The sequence below is a fragment of the Cupressus sempervirens genome, chromosome 3 (assembly GCF_028749045.1).
Source record: "Cupressus sempervirens isolate cs-2001-9-10 chromosome 3, ASM2874904v1, whole genome shotgun sequence".
NCBI lineage: Eukaryota > Viridiplantae > Streptophyta > Pinopsida > Cupressales > Cupressaceae > Cupressus > Cupressus sempervirens.
The window spans coordinates 352,729,340-352,745,069 of NC_143120.1; the positions used below are offsets into that span (position 1 = coordinate 352,729,340).

The 15,730-nt window shown below is 35.5% G+C and overlaps 1 protein-coding gene across 3 annotated transcripts in view; it reads left to right on the forward strand.

Annotated features, from left to right (window-relative positions):
* Nucleotides 1-15,730, forward strand: part of LOC149566436 (Metallopeptidase M24 family protein) — a 153,123-nt gene that overhangs the window by 106,554 nt on the left and 30,839 nt on the right. For all 3 annotated transcript variants that reach the window (XM_089819789.1, XM_089819791.1, XM_089819790.1), the window contains one exon: nt 6,522-6,605. In XM_089819789.1, coding sequence (XP_089675915.1) covers nt 6,522-6,605 — 84 coding nt within the window. The remainder of the gene's footprint in view (nt 1-6,521; nt 6,606-15,730) is intronic.

Here is a 15,730-nt window from a genome sequence, read left to right on the forward strand (position 1 = left end):
TAAATGCTATGTGATCTCTTTTTTCAGATGTATCATGCCTTCAATGAAATACTTGATCATAGATTTAGGGTTTTTTGAAGAACTTTCTTCACATCTGGGAAATGCATAAACTTACCCTCCCTTCCCTAATCACCTAATATGAACGAATGCATTAGATTTCTTTTGAATGCCCACCTACGTGTACACAAAGGAATAGATGAGAAGAGAAGTTTCTTAAAGGCAATCTAGACACAGACATGACATCACATTGACTTAATCCTAATCCTAGAAGTTTGAAAAATATAGGGGATTGAAATCATAGCAACAAAACAAAATGAAAAAACAAGGCTCTAGCTCAAGCCTCATCATCATCCTCAAGCTCGGTTGCAGGCTCAGCCTTAGCCTTTGAGTATCTTGTCTGCCTTCTGAATGGTGTCTAAGGTAGGTCCTAGAGGACTATTAAGCCATAGCCCCCGCATGTAAGATGGGATCACGAACAACATCACTAAGGCATGTGTTTGTGTGTGCGTCTACTAGTGCCTAAACATGCTCTAGCTGCCTCCTTTGCCATGGCCATAGCCTTAGCCTCTCTATCTACTTGGTCAACCCACTCATGGTCTTCCTTATTGAAGACTGGATTCACAGCTTCAGTGAGCCACTTTGATTCTAGATCAATCTCCTCCAGAATGATCGGAGAGAAGTCAGCGACCAAAACCTATCCAATCCTAAGACAAAAATTGTAATGAACAAAGACAAGATCATTCAACCTCTACATAGACAACCTATTTCTCCTCTTCTAGTGGATATGCTCGAACATGGACCAACTGCACTCACATCCAGAAGCAATACTTGGCTGACTCAAAATAGAGATGACAATTTTCTGATGTTTTGGGGTTGTGGGCCCAAAACATTTGCCATCATCTATTTGAAATAAGGGAAAACAAAAACAATTAGTCTCATTTAGAACTTTAAAATTACAAAATTAAAAATTAAAATGCACAAAGGACTCCCATCAACTGATTTATTTTCAGCGTCAATTTTTAGGCCATATTTATATGTTTGGCTGGCTGCCACGCCAAGACTATAATGATGGGACATGAGAAAAATAAGACCCCTGCTGTAGAAATAAAACTGATCCAAAGAAGGCAATAGAGGCTAAAAATTAAAAAATTTGGTCTCCATCACATGGGAGGAAATGCAAGGTGGCACATCATATGCTTGAATTCTTGACAATAATGAATAGCCGAGGTGGCTGAAATATTAAAAGCGTTAAAGGGGCCACTAGACTTAATGAGATAATTTAATTCCTTAGCAATTTTCCTACAACCAACCTATTATAGATAATATTCATATTATCTAAGCATAGTTCTACGTGATGTCATATGTGTGTGTACATATGTAGTAAATAATAAAATTGAGTACACATGTATGTACATGTGTATTGAAGTACACATTTGCACATATGTGTTACTCCAAGTTGTCTGCATACATACATATGTATAATGACTGCATACAATTATACCTAGGTACCATGGATACTATCTATAACAAGGCATAATTTGCCAACAGATGGAGCAAATTCTTTGAGTGGAATACAAAGGTAACAATCTTACTCTTTTATTTGTTTATGTGAAATATAAATATGTATGCACATTTCGTGACCTAGTTAGCTCATGGTGGACACTTTAGCATTGTCTAGTTTGTCCTAGTCTACTTTCCCTAGACCATGGTGGTTTAGACTCATTTCTGTTAGCTTGGTGGTAGGTTGGTGCGCACGTACCCTATTGCCTCTCCGCCAATGCTTTCCCCCCTTCATTGCACTCCTACAAGAAGAAATAACATGGTGAAGGCATACTTCCACATATTCAAATGAAATTTTGTTTTTATAACTAATAACCATATTAACTAACCATTTCCAATTCATGTAATAGCATAACAATTAACCAACATCTTCCATTCCACATGAAACATAACAAATAACCAATATTTCCATTCATATGAAATCAACCAACCATTTCAGATTAGCTTGAAGATCAACTAAAAGAAAATTTTCAAAATCAACAAAATAGGGGATGTAACAACTCATCACGAAATCACTCAATGTGATGTCATCATCTCATCATGTTGTTCACCACGACTACTTCCAAAGAGTGAATAAATACAAGTGCTAAGTCATGGAGTCTTTCAACATGACATCCACCTTGGCTACTCCTAGAGGGTGGATCCACCAGGGCTACTCTTAAAGAGTGGAACAAGGGATTAAGCCTCAATCTTCTCTCTAGTAGAGAAGAATGCATTAAGAAGGGCTTGCACCTCAAACTTCTCTCTCACAGAGAAGAATGCATGAACAAGGGCTTGCACCTCAAACTTCTCTCTCATAGAGAAGAATGCATTAATAAAGTATTAATGATTATGAGGCTCACTCTAAAGCTCAAGTTCTTGCGTTAACCTCCTGACCTCCTTGTCCAAGGTTTCATGTAATGGTTTGTCAAACTCCCTCTAAATGTCAATTTATATTCCAAGAAACTGATCACAATCTATTTAACTTAGTCCTTAAAGACAACATGGGCAGGTCCCTCTCTGTCCAATTTGAAGACAATCATCCTACCGGCACGCCTGGTTGCCAAAAGATTTACTTCTGGATGTGCTAAAAGAATCCAGTACTCATCATTCTCTCTATGAAGAGTTCAAAGAATTATACATTTAGACATATGCCACACTTGGATTCTTTTATCTTCAATATTTGAAACAATATTGTCTTGGCGTACTTGGACAACACATAACACATACTGTGGTTGTTCCTAAACCTCCCCAAAGTAATTATAGACATAACCCACACCTAAAGACACCTCAAACAGACACTCTAAAGATTGAAACTCATCATATGCTTTAGAATTAATATTGCTGGTCTATTAATAGGTAACAATAGTAGAAACCTCCAAAGTCAATTTAAACTTCTTCTAGGCATGTAAACCTGTTGTTCACGCACCTAGGTTCTTGTAGCAACCTCCTTGACAACCCAATAGTCCAATATATATGTACCTCCGAGTATAGTGCTTGAATTGCAGCACTGTCTAGTTTAGAATGTTTATCGTAATCTTCATTGGTTCTATAGAGTCTTCATGTTCTAGACAACAGTGTTGGAGGATGCTAAATACACAGGCAATTAATGCACCAATTTTTTGAGCAACAACAAACTGAAGTAAGACTCAAAGGTTTCCCACTGAAACCTTCCTTAAAGTGTTTCACATCTGCCAGGAAAGGCTCCTCAAAACTGACAAACTCAAATTGCCCTCAATAAAATGTTTTACTAAGGTGAAGTAATGCAGTGCTACCAAGTTTGAAACCTTGTGTCCCTTAACCAGGGACGACAACCACATCCCATCAGAGTTATTCACTATCCAAGAATACCACATGGGACTCTATCCCATGAATCATAGAGTCCTCTGATTGCTATAGTTTCCTGATCTCTAGAGAAACCATCTTGATATGGTCGACTCCCTCTGAACCAATATGACCAAGATTGTTGGAAGACATCTAAAGCAGATCCTCTAGCTGCTTCCTCTGTCACAGAAACGTACTCTGCTCACATGGTCCCAATCATGGAAGATATCTTTCTTCAAGAGACTCCCATGTCTCCAAGATCTCAACTCATCACATCAGTTGATATGATCAAAGATTGCCTTGGAATAGGAAGATATTTAGCCATCTTTCTTTAAAAAATGGCTAGGTGGGAAAGTTTCCGATGTCATAGCTCCCATAAGTTGATTTTGATGCTAGGGTTGGGCGTCTTGACAAGTTGTATAGGCCTTCCTCTCGAATCGTCAATCTCATAAGATCAAGTCTTAGACCATACAAGAATACAGATAAAAGATTGACTATGAGAAGCAAATAAAAGTAATACACAAGAGATAACAAAAAATACTTATCTCATTATTTTGGAGAAATGTTCATCAATATCCTTACCGATGCAAGTTGCTTATTTTTTCCTTCAAGGTGTTATACTTCTTCCAAGCTTCATGTACTTCTCTTCACATCCTTATTCTTGAGGACCTTTCAACTACCATGAACAACATCCAATAGTCCTCACGTGTTTGTAGGCAATGATTTCTTCATTCAATAGAGTTCTAAATTAGGAGGTTAATTGCACTTCCCTTAATGCTCCAATAATAAAGTCGCCTCATTTTCTCTGAAGTGATAACTCACTTGAACATCGCAATTCTATTCCACAGTTGTGATCATCGCAGCATATTAACGCAATCAGACATACATGAATATCACATATTCTTCACACATGGAATATCCTTCTCTAAATGCTTTTACACACAAGTCTCTGCAGGCAGTTCAAGAACTGCATTTTCCTTCACTTCCCGAAGCTCATTCAAGGCAGCCTTCAACAAAGATGCCTTACACTCAGTGATAGAATAACAACCCGCTCTTCCAGTGACTATGATTAGGGATCACAAGGAGAAGCGACCTCATTGATGTGATCCAATAGGCAAGCATAGTTTCTAAACAAGATGTCAAAGCAATAAATCTCAAGGCAATGAAGATGTGCGACTGCTGCTAATGAAACTAGCCAGTAAAAAGAACAAATTGCAGTCTTTGCAAAGAAAGCATGCCCCTGTGCCAGCCAATAAGATGTGATGATCATTAACCACACCTTATATTGATACAATGCAAATTTTCACTAGAATCTGATTTGGCACAATAAAGAGAAAGTCTGGTCCAAAATGTACCATGAGCCAAATAAGGATCTGTCACAATGTAATACACAACAACCCGATCAAAGCCAATGCATGGCTGGCCAAACAAGGTAACCTCATCGAAATACCCTTAAGCTGAAGCCTGTCAGTTGCAAGATCTTTCCATTGCACTTGACCCAAGAAAAATGGATACAAACAATCTCTGCTTGTAGAAAATAAAGATCACCAGATGTCATCAATCAAGGTAGGTAGATGTCGCCTAATACAGGGTCAGGGAAAATAGAGAAGTCTAGGTGGTCACTCTCGAGGACTGCTCAGGATATGATGAAGGCTAATCTGTGAACTCCACAATCAATTGCAGATAACCCCATCAATGTGGATCTGCCTGTGAAATTAATCCTCCAAGATTGTCACCCTCTTCGATACCATGTTATGTGTAGTGCTCATTTAACCACAGACAATGAATCAGATAATTCTTTCCCTACTGACCATAGCCGATATATGGCTATCATCTCCTCTGAGCACCTCTCTTTTAAGTAATGCAAATTAACTTATTATTCGATCTTCTTGTAGGTTGCTGTGTATTTTGGATTCCAATGGAGGAAGATTCAATCTTCATTTATATCTATTGGTAGGCCTTTTCTCCAAGTGTCGCTACGCACATATTTTTTCAATGAGCTTTGGCAGCAGTGCCCCTAATATAGGGTCAAGGGCAATGCCTCTTGCGGGGTCCGAAAATGACTTTAATATTGTACAAAGGTGCCGGGAGCTATTTTCCCTCTCAGAAAAATACGAGTGAATAAATCAGAAATGAAATTGACTGGGGCATTTTTTTTGCCTTTAAATGCTGATTTCGGACTGTGGCCGAATTTTAATGCAAAACTTGCCTAGTTTTTGGTGCAAGTAAAAGTCACAAAACTTGCCAGACCCAATAATTCTGCGAGTTTTTGGAACTCAACAAGTACTCAGTGAGTGTCCCATCTATGGTTATATTAATTATTATCAAAAAATTTGGGCATCATTACTGCTGTCACAATATTATATGAAATGCTCCTGTTATAATGGTTAATATAAAACATTAATGCTAATATGAGACATTGCTGTTGTAAAATACTAGGCATGATTGTTGCCACTGCACTAAAGAGGTATTTGAAGAGGCTAGGGAGTCTGCTGTTGTCAATTTTAATACTGCATTAACAATGTATTATAAAGGAGAGCCCACCCGCGGTCTAGCGGTGAATTGGGGTGACCTCCATATAGGAGGTCTTAAGTTCCACTCTCACCTACTAATATATGTCACCTGCCCCACTTTGCTATAAAAAAAAAAAAAAATTATTGTAAAGATTAGCATCTTCGACTTGATAGTTAAGGAGAATGATAGGATTAGTGGGTATTATATATTTTATCTGTGTTTTCTTGCATGTAGGGTTCATTATAATTATTTATAACACTGTATTGCAGCTCTCTGTAATCTGTGATCCCCAAATAAATAAATAAAATCCATATTTCAAAATTTATCATGTACATTCATTTGCTTCCACCTCTCAGTCTCTAAGCATTATGATAGCTAAAAATTTATAAATATATGTAATTTCTCTTTTGTAGTTGTAATCATGTTCTTTGGGTTTGCAAGATGCTCCTTGTTTTTATTGGATAATATCCTAATAGATTGAATTTGTTACATTGGTGTGCCAAAACATATCCAAGAAAGATATTTCGCTTCTAGGTCATACTTAAACATCTTATTTGCTCACAATCTTCAGATTATCCAATAAATGTTTCTTAAGCCTTGTTTACCAATTATTTGATTGTTGCTTTTTATATCTTTGATTATAGACACTAAAAGATGGGGACATGGCATTATTGGATATGGGAGCAGAATACCACTTTTACGGATCTGATATTACATGTTCATTTCCTGTGAGTAAACATCTCAAGTCAATTTATATGATATATTTTGAAATTTTTCTAATTTGCTGGCTGAAAATTTAAGTATCTTCATGCTTATTCAATTTCAAAAGGAAGCTTTGACATTTTTAAATGTAAATATGAAACAATGTAAAGTATTGGAGTAGTACACATTTACAAATCTAGAGGTACTTAATACCAGAGTTTGCAGTTAACATTTCCCATGAGTTCTAGCCAATACACCTGTCTCGTAGTTCATTATATATATTTTTTAATCATGGTATTTAGTTGAAATGCCAATTCTAAAAATTTAAATTGCTTCTGGACTACTTTCTACCATGTCTACCATGACTTCTTGGGACCAACTCAAGAACCTAAAATATTACGTGCCATGAGCTCCAACATTTATCCAATTCTCTAAAGTATGAACAAAGATTTGCGAGCAGATAATCTTACTTCAATTTATTTTTAACATTCTGCAGACTGAAATAAAAACCGCAATTTGCAATTTTCATATAAAATATTTAGCATGAGTCTTCATAAAAACAACATAGGGCACAAATCAGTCAACTCAATGCTGAACTTTAGGGGAAACCCAAGGTTGCATCAAGATGGGGGTACTGGGAGCTCCAGAGTAGTACCCATATTGGGATGACTATTTTTCAAAATAGGAGAAGGGTACTTGGAGACACTAATTTTTTAATATAATTAAATAATTTATAGAAAATATAAAAATAGGTGTATATCTGTAAAACTAAATATGAATATAGACAAAGTGTATAAGGAAACTGAAGGCAATGGCCCAAACCTACAAGTTGAATCTTTTAAATTTGTCGATCGTTTTGGTATTCTATGTCAATATATATATGTATATGAGATTGTGAATATAGATTATATATTTGAAAATGTGAATATAGATACACTCACAAGAATGAAGAAAGAAAATCTATATAATAGGACAATTACTGACACTCAAGGATCTACTTTTCTTTGGCAAACAAGGTTTACTGCCCAATTCAATATTTTCGGTTGAATGTGTTTCCTTTATAAAGAATTTTATTTAATCCTAATATAAACTTGTTCACCCGATCCTCCTTTTATTCTGCTGCTACGAAAATTCCTCCTTGGTGCAGTGAAATGGAAATCAATCATCTTTTGATCACGATGATGGGAAAGTTGTCATTTGGCTTATATAATATTTTTAAGTTTCAACAAAATGATCCCACCGTAACAAGGCCTCACCTTCAGCTAGTAGATGGTTATTATAGCCTTAGTATTAGAATTCAATTCCAACAGCCTAAATATTTATTCACGTAATTAACCATGCTTCAGCCGCATCTCCACCCATTGTATCCTTAGGTGCTTGCTTTCTCTTCAGTTCTCAGATCAATGGTTCCTTTCCCACATCATGTATGACCTAAAAGAGAGTGGCTATAATTGAAAAATATGGAGTGTTTTAAATAATCCAGACTTGTTTGGTAATTGAACTCATTTGGCTTTTTAGTACAAATGGTCATGTTCTGGTTGGAACCTTACTCTTTTTGTCTTGTAGTTTTCTCAAAATCCTAGCTTTGTCTCAAAGGTGTTAATATTTTGGTAGTTGCAGGAAGCTATCATTGCTACCTGCTATGGTTTTGTTGTTAATATATTGTAAACACTTCCTTGTCGATGTTTCTTTTTGAATTGTTCAAAAATTGTAATTGGCTGCTGAATGGTCTATCATTCTACAGTGTTGTTGTCGGGCTTCTCTTATTCTGCACCCCATCTTCTATTCTGTTTCATAGGCACAATAGTATTGATAGTTTCCAGTTCTTGACTTGTATCTTTGCACCTTTCTATGTCATCATGGTTGCATTGATGAAGTGGCTGGGTTCCATTCCCAGCCTTTATGATATGTAACCTCTCTCTTCATTGCTGCATACTTTCATCGACTCTTCATCACACGGTTCCTGTCATTGTCTCTTCGGATGAATTGAAGATGAATTGGCTTCCTTTTTATAACCGTCACCAACCTTGTCATTCATGATGGGAGAGCTAGCATCGATATTTATGGTTGATTATCTTCTCACGGCATGGAAAAGGCTCAAGTCAAGTTTCCCTTGGTGGAATGCTCACCATTGTATATGCAAAATGCTTTTGTTTTTTAATGTTATTTTTTGTAATAATTGTTGTCGTTGTTTAATGACATTATGGTTGCCATTTCTTGTTTTTTATTTATGTTTTCCCCGTGAGATAGACATTCCTAATCTAGCACGGATGATTACGGTGATGTGAGATACTTAGAAGTCAGTGTGATTCAAAGGCTGAAAAGTGATAGTTTTGAATATTGTTCAGTGACACAACTCTCTATTGAGATTATTTCTTTGATAGCATTATATTTGATGTGTTTGGTATCAGATATTGCAATAAGCCATTTCTTTGTGTGATTGTTAGTGTTAACGATTTGAGTGAAGAAATCATCTTCCTATCAAAACTAGTGAGCTTTTTGTTCAATATTTGTGTTTATAAAATAAAGGATTTTTTTGGTGTGGCTGGTTTTTTCCCTCAGGTTGGAGGGTTTTCCCAAGATAAATATTTGTGTCATTTGCTCGTGTATTTTTTGAGCTTTTGTATATTGCATCTATGTTCTTCTAGCTCTAAATTTAACATGGTATCAGAGTGGGTCTAGCCAAAACCAGAATTCTTAGCTTTGAAATATCCTTTGCTTGTCTCCTAGCTTGTTTATTTGAGCTTTTAACAATGGTGAATAGGCTCAAAGCTGAATACAGGCTGGTAGATGCATCTGAATTTACATCGTAGAAATTCAGTGTCCTAATTGCACATGAAGAGAATGGCCTTCTCAACTACGTGAAGTCTGATGTAGCTAAACCTTCTGATGGCACTGAGAAAGCTCAATAGAGAAAGAACAATATCGTGGCAACAAAGATACTGATTGATTCTGTTAAGGATCATCTGGTCCCTGTTATATCCAAGTTGAATTCAACTAAATAGATGTGTCATATTCTTCAAAGTTTGTATGAATTCAACAACACTAGCAAAGCTCTAGCCTTGAGTCATCAACTCCTACACATTAAAATGGCTAGAGGAGAATCTGTTGTACCTTTCTTTGTGAAGAATTCTACATTGAAGGATCAACTAAATGCTATTGCGGATTCAATTGAGGACAAAGACCTGGTTATGTTGGCCATGATGACCTTCCACACTCTTGGGAATCTCTCCCTGAAGGGATTAGTGGAAGAGATGAACTACCCAAGTTTGATCATTTGGGAGCTGATTGTATTCAAGAGGAATGTAGATTGGAGGCGAGAGGAAATGGGCGAAAATCTCACTATGAAGAAGATCATGTCCTTACTGCCCATACTTCTAAAAAGTAAGGAACAAAAGGAAATTTCAAGAGGTACAGAGATAGGTGACTCAACCCCTAAACCTAGGAAGAAGAAGGATCTCTCTAGGATTCAATGTTTGAGATGTGACAAGAATGGTCACTTTGCTTGAGACTATTTAACAATTCCTAAGCATCAAGTTGTTGCTTGAGCCTGAGAATCTCATGATCTTGCAAAAGCAGTTGCAATTCCATGTCATGGCCAAGAGAAAGGTTGTAAGAATAGACTAATGCTACTCAGAGAGCCCTGAAATAGGACAAGGAGTTGAATTTTATGTTGAATAAGGATTCTGATTACAAAGTAATGACAATGGATCGGTTTACTGTGACACCCTAGTGTTGTAGTCAGGCCATATGGGGTAGTGACAGTCTCCTTATGCCAAAGTAAGTTCAATGAATAGAGGTTATGTTGGTAGCCATGAGAGCTTCTCATAGTTTGTTGGGAGATGCTAGTTTTGGCCCTATTTTGTAGATTGTGGAGCAATTGCAGCTTCAATTTTTGTTATGAGATGGTTCCTTCCATGTGATTGGAGATGTTTGTTATTGTGCTATGGTTGGCTCTTGATTTTATAGAGTAGAGCATTGGCATGATACAAGTTCTCTTAATAGGTTTTCCTCTTTGGAATATAAGGTTTTGAATTCTCAAAGATCAAGTTATCATGTTGTGTTCCCAAGGAATGCAAAGTGTAGTGGGAGTTTTGACAATTGATCTTGGTCAGTGCTCTTGGTGTTAAGTATATTGGTGGATTAACCATGGAGGTTCTCTTGAAAACTAAGAGGCTTGGGTGAGGCTACAGTTCTCTTGAGTTTAGACATATTTGTTGAGATAGTTTCACTTAGGAGGTTTCGGCATAAAGACTTGGGAGCGAACACCTTTGAATGGACGTGAGTTCATTATGGGTCTAGAGGAGATTGTTCTTGGAGAAGAGTCATTGTAATTTGGTGTATCTCGAAGCAGCATTCTCACTCCCCACTCCTAGTCGACTCGGTAGATTTATCTCCTTGTGCATTTGAGTTTAGGAGATGGTCGAGATGGTTTCTAGTTTTGGAATGTTTTGAGTTTGATCTTGTTTATAGGAGCTTTCATCCATGGTGGTTGGGTGTTTTAAATGCTCCTATTCAAGCAGGTAAAGAAGATCATACTCAACACATGTGAGCATTTGGTGGTGTTGGTATAAGTATGAGTTATGGGTTGCATGAGTGTTCCCCTCACGATATTTTTGAGGCCATCTATTGTAGATATACTTCATTGTTTTTTAATTACAATATATGGTCTTTCCTTGAGGATTCACAAGATGTCATGTAATATTTTGCAGCAGGTTGGTTGCGCTTTGCAGATCATCTCAAATTATTGCCACATCTTTTATGTGTTGATTAGTAGATTGAATCAATGTTTTGTTGACACTACTCATGCAACTTGGATTGCTCTATTTAACAGTGTTATAGTTTTTCTCATATCAATGGTTTTTTGTGTTTTTGTTGGAAGATAGTTTTTACATGGTGAGTTGTCGTATGGGCTAGATATTTCGGCATAAATCTAGTGATACATTGTATGATTAGTTGGATGTGATTGGCATGGGATTTGGTAAGGGAAAGCAAAGTTTAAGTGGGAGGTTGTCCAAATGTGAGGTTGCGGTATGAATTGAACTTCAAATGGGAGATTGTTGGATGTGAAGTCCAACTATTTATTTCTACTTCCTTAAGCTCATTGAATCTTTGCATCTTTGTCTCTTTGTATTCTATTGAAGAATATTGTAGATATATATGAGGCCAACACCCTATGCATATTAGTTATAAGTTGCAATGACTAAATAAGATAAAAGCTCTACTCTGAGGTGGATGTAGCTAAATTGGTGAACCATATTAAATCTTGTCTCTTTTCTTTGTTTTATGGTTTCCAATTTGTCTAAATAGATATTAAACAATTGATATAGTGTAGATTAAATAATTTATATTACTTTTCTATAACTATTATAACACTATCAATCATTAACAAAAAATCAAAAATTTAAATTTGAAATGCCACTCTCATTTCATAAATAATTTCTTATAATAAATTCTTCAAATTTTAAACAATAAAGAAGAAAATCATTATAGAATAGAAAACACAATTATATATTTTAAATAATTTATCTAAAGCACATTCACTATATACTGATGTTATACAACTAAATTTGAAAGAATCAACTTAGTTATTTTAGAAAAAAAGTTATGCTCTATGAAGTGTCATTCTGTAAAGATGTTTTCAACAACATACCAGTTTTTCGTGGGAGAAAGAAAATTTGATTCAAATTAATTCCAAAAAATATTTAAAAATATATATTTAGAATCTTAGACAGAAAATCTTAAAATACTCGAAGTTATTTCATCCCCCAATTTGTAATGGTTTAGTGGCAATATGCATCTGAAAAGAAATTGTTTTTTTTTTCAGAATGCACATTTTAGTGTCCGTTCAAGCACAAATGTGTAACCCACTGTTGTGGGTTCACCCAATAAATATATCAATAATAACAATAAAAATATTGAATATTGAATATAAATGATTAATAATGAGTATTGTACCATTTGTTAATATTGATAATATAATATTTAAATGAATATGATATTAGTGACAATATTCTAACTGGCTAATATAGAGTCTAGACTGATGTTATTGACAATTAACAAAGGGAATGTTATCAAGCCTTTTTACCATGGTTAGGAAATTGGAAGCAATGAATCGTTCAAAGCAATAAGTTATGGCCATCGACTTGTAGAAATGTAAGAGCTCATTGACTTATATATGGTATTTGGGTAAGGAGACTATTAGGTTATTCGATAGCACATAATAGTAGTAGAGTCAGCGATAATGTTTTGGAATTAATAAACAAGCAGTGACTCTCTTACTAATAAACATATGATAGTTATTGATCAGAAATCAGCTTCAGAATTAATAACTAAGGTTGCATGTTTACGATAAAAGAAGCAACAACCTTAATAACAATTTGAGCATAGAGATTTGCTGGCATGCTAATTGTACCAACAGCGGTTTGTATATTGATAAAAAACACTAAGATATTAGTTAGACCAACCAATCGATTAGTCAATTAGAACAGTTATAAACTAATCAACTTCTGTTATGAAGAGGAATAACGGTGAAAGGATGTGTCTTATCAAAAATGAAAGGTACACAAGCCTTTTAATTAAGGTCATAATATGTAAATCAGAAATTAATTGAAGGGAGTATGAGAAGAACATAGGAAAGACGATCTATATTGAAAGGCCAAAGCACCAAAGAAAAATACATAAATATAAATATAACATCGCTGGCAGCATCAGGAGCATACAGATTATAAGACGAATCCTTAGGACATCTCTGCAACTGGTATGTGCAGTATTTCTTTCCGGTTATGCATATTACAATCCTAAGAAGAAGCGATACAGAATATTACCTTGAAGACAAGATAATCAGTTATATATAAATGCTCAAGCCTTATTAGTATTGAGTCTGAGAAGAGAGAAACAGAGCTGTACCCAGGGAGAGGCTAGAATAAATTCCAGCCAATAGGTTATTTCCAAAATACAGTGGTGATCAGCGACCCCGAGCATCTTGAGGGAATCATCCCAAGAAAGGCTAAAGGGCATGATCTGTGAACTTTGAGGGAAAAGCTATTGAGGATTGGTGTCTAAGCAATCTGATTACAACCCAAGCATTCTTCTCAAACTGATAATAATAAGGTTAGCATGGATCTCTTTTTTAATTCATAAATATATACATATCTTTTTTGACTTACATTATAATAACATGAATTCAGTGTACAATAAGGATAGGTTAATTTATGTTGAACTGGTCAAATTACCAGGAGACATTACACATATCATAACTTTGTATGTTGCAATTGTTTAACATGATAGTTCTGAACAACCAAAGTGTATAACAACATCTATAGGCCCCTATAGTTCCCCGTGATAGTTGCTTACCCACTACCCAATTCCTTCGTATGAAGTGCAAAATATTCAACAGGAACTCAACTACACATAGCAAGCATTAATGATATTCTTGCATGAAGAAAATATATCCGAGTTCAACTCACACCAACACATCATTCAAGAATTAAGAGCCACACAGATTGAATAATGGTGTGCTGAGCCATTTCAAATATCAAGAAGAATACCAACTGTGCTAGTAGCAACTCACGCCAAAGAATAATATAACTAGCAAACTCTAATGAAAAGACACAAGTCCAACAATAGATAGGTGCTTTGAAAAACAAGAATCAGATGTGACAAATATCACCAAAAGAAATTCATGCCATCTCTTTTGTGTTGAGCCGGAGGTATCCCTGCGATCTAGCCCAATGCCCAACTCACCTTACCTTGGACTTGCAACAAAAGTTGGGGTCGAGAAGGGGTTGAGTTGGGGCAATACCATTCCTCTAAGATGTACCAAGCCTCCTGCAAAATTCATGCCATCTTTACATTGTTGGCAAAATTACTAGTGTGAAAGTATTTCCACGAGTTATAGAAATACACTCGACTTACTCCCATAGACATATAATGACATCTTCAAAACTATTGTAATGGCCCCCTATCCACCTACCCTTAGAGTTTTCTTATTTCTGAGTTTTACATAAGACTAAAACCACTCTTCTAAATTTTCCAAAGTGATGGGTAGAGATTATGAAATATTTTTACGAGACAGTTACAGATGGATATATAAGAACAAAGTCTTTTGATTTGTTTGATTATAGATGGAACTTAAGGCAAACCAATCATTGGATGCTCTTTACATAGGGCAAATTGTGTGCACATGATCCAGATGGGAAATTTGAAAGACCTCTAATAAAAAGTAGTCTATGGGTTTTCCAAACAACTGGCAACGAATATGGGAGTCACTACCACACACTGTCCAAAAGTGAGGAATGACAATATCCGACATGATTGGTTGGTTCCTAGTTGGCCTGAATCACACACTAAGCATCGACTCTAAGGCCAAAAATACCTTACACTTAGAGTTGACTTACATTCTCTAGGTTTAATACATTGTCTAGAAAGGAAAATAAATGATGAGGGAGACTAACTTCAAATGTGAAGGTCTTACTTGGGAAGTTCCAAGCTTCTATTTTTTCACCTCAAACTTTCCCGCTATCTTCCACATAAAATATAATGTAGTCTAGGTGATAATGGCAATGACATAAAAAATATGAACTAAATGAAAATAGATAGTCAATTAAGGGCTGTAATCAGATAATTTGCAACCTATAAATCTTTCTTAAATAAAGTTGAACTTTTACATCTTACCTTCCACACTACTTATAATAATTAACAAATACCTGTTTTGGAAGAAAAATGTGATGATCAAATGGTGCAAGTTTTCTTTCATCTTTTTAATAATACAATTTACAACTAATCACCACAAGTTCATAAAATTATTGAATGGTTGTGAGAGATTCTATTGACAATGCTTTTTGTCTTTACAGTCTAATAATATATTTTAATGTTCCTATCTCTTGTAGCATAGAACAAAATTAATTTTGGTATATTTCTGCTGGAAAATGATGTTCTTACATACTAATCAGTTTGTATACATATTGGTGCTTTTGTGCTCGTGCTTGATTATGAAATTATATGTAAGTTTTCCTTTCCTGATAAGAGAATATTCTGTGGCAATAATATTCTAGTCAGACTTGCCATAACACAGTTGAAATCTTACCTAGATCTCATGGATCTGATCTATAACTATGCAATTAATGCATTCTTTTGGCTCTATGTTTTG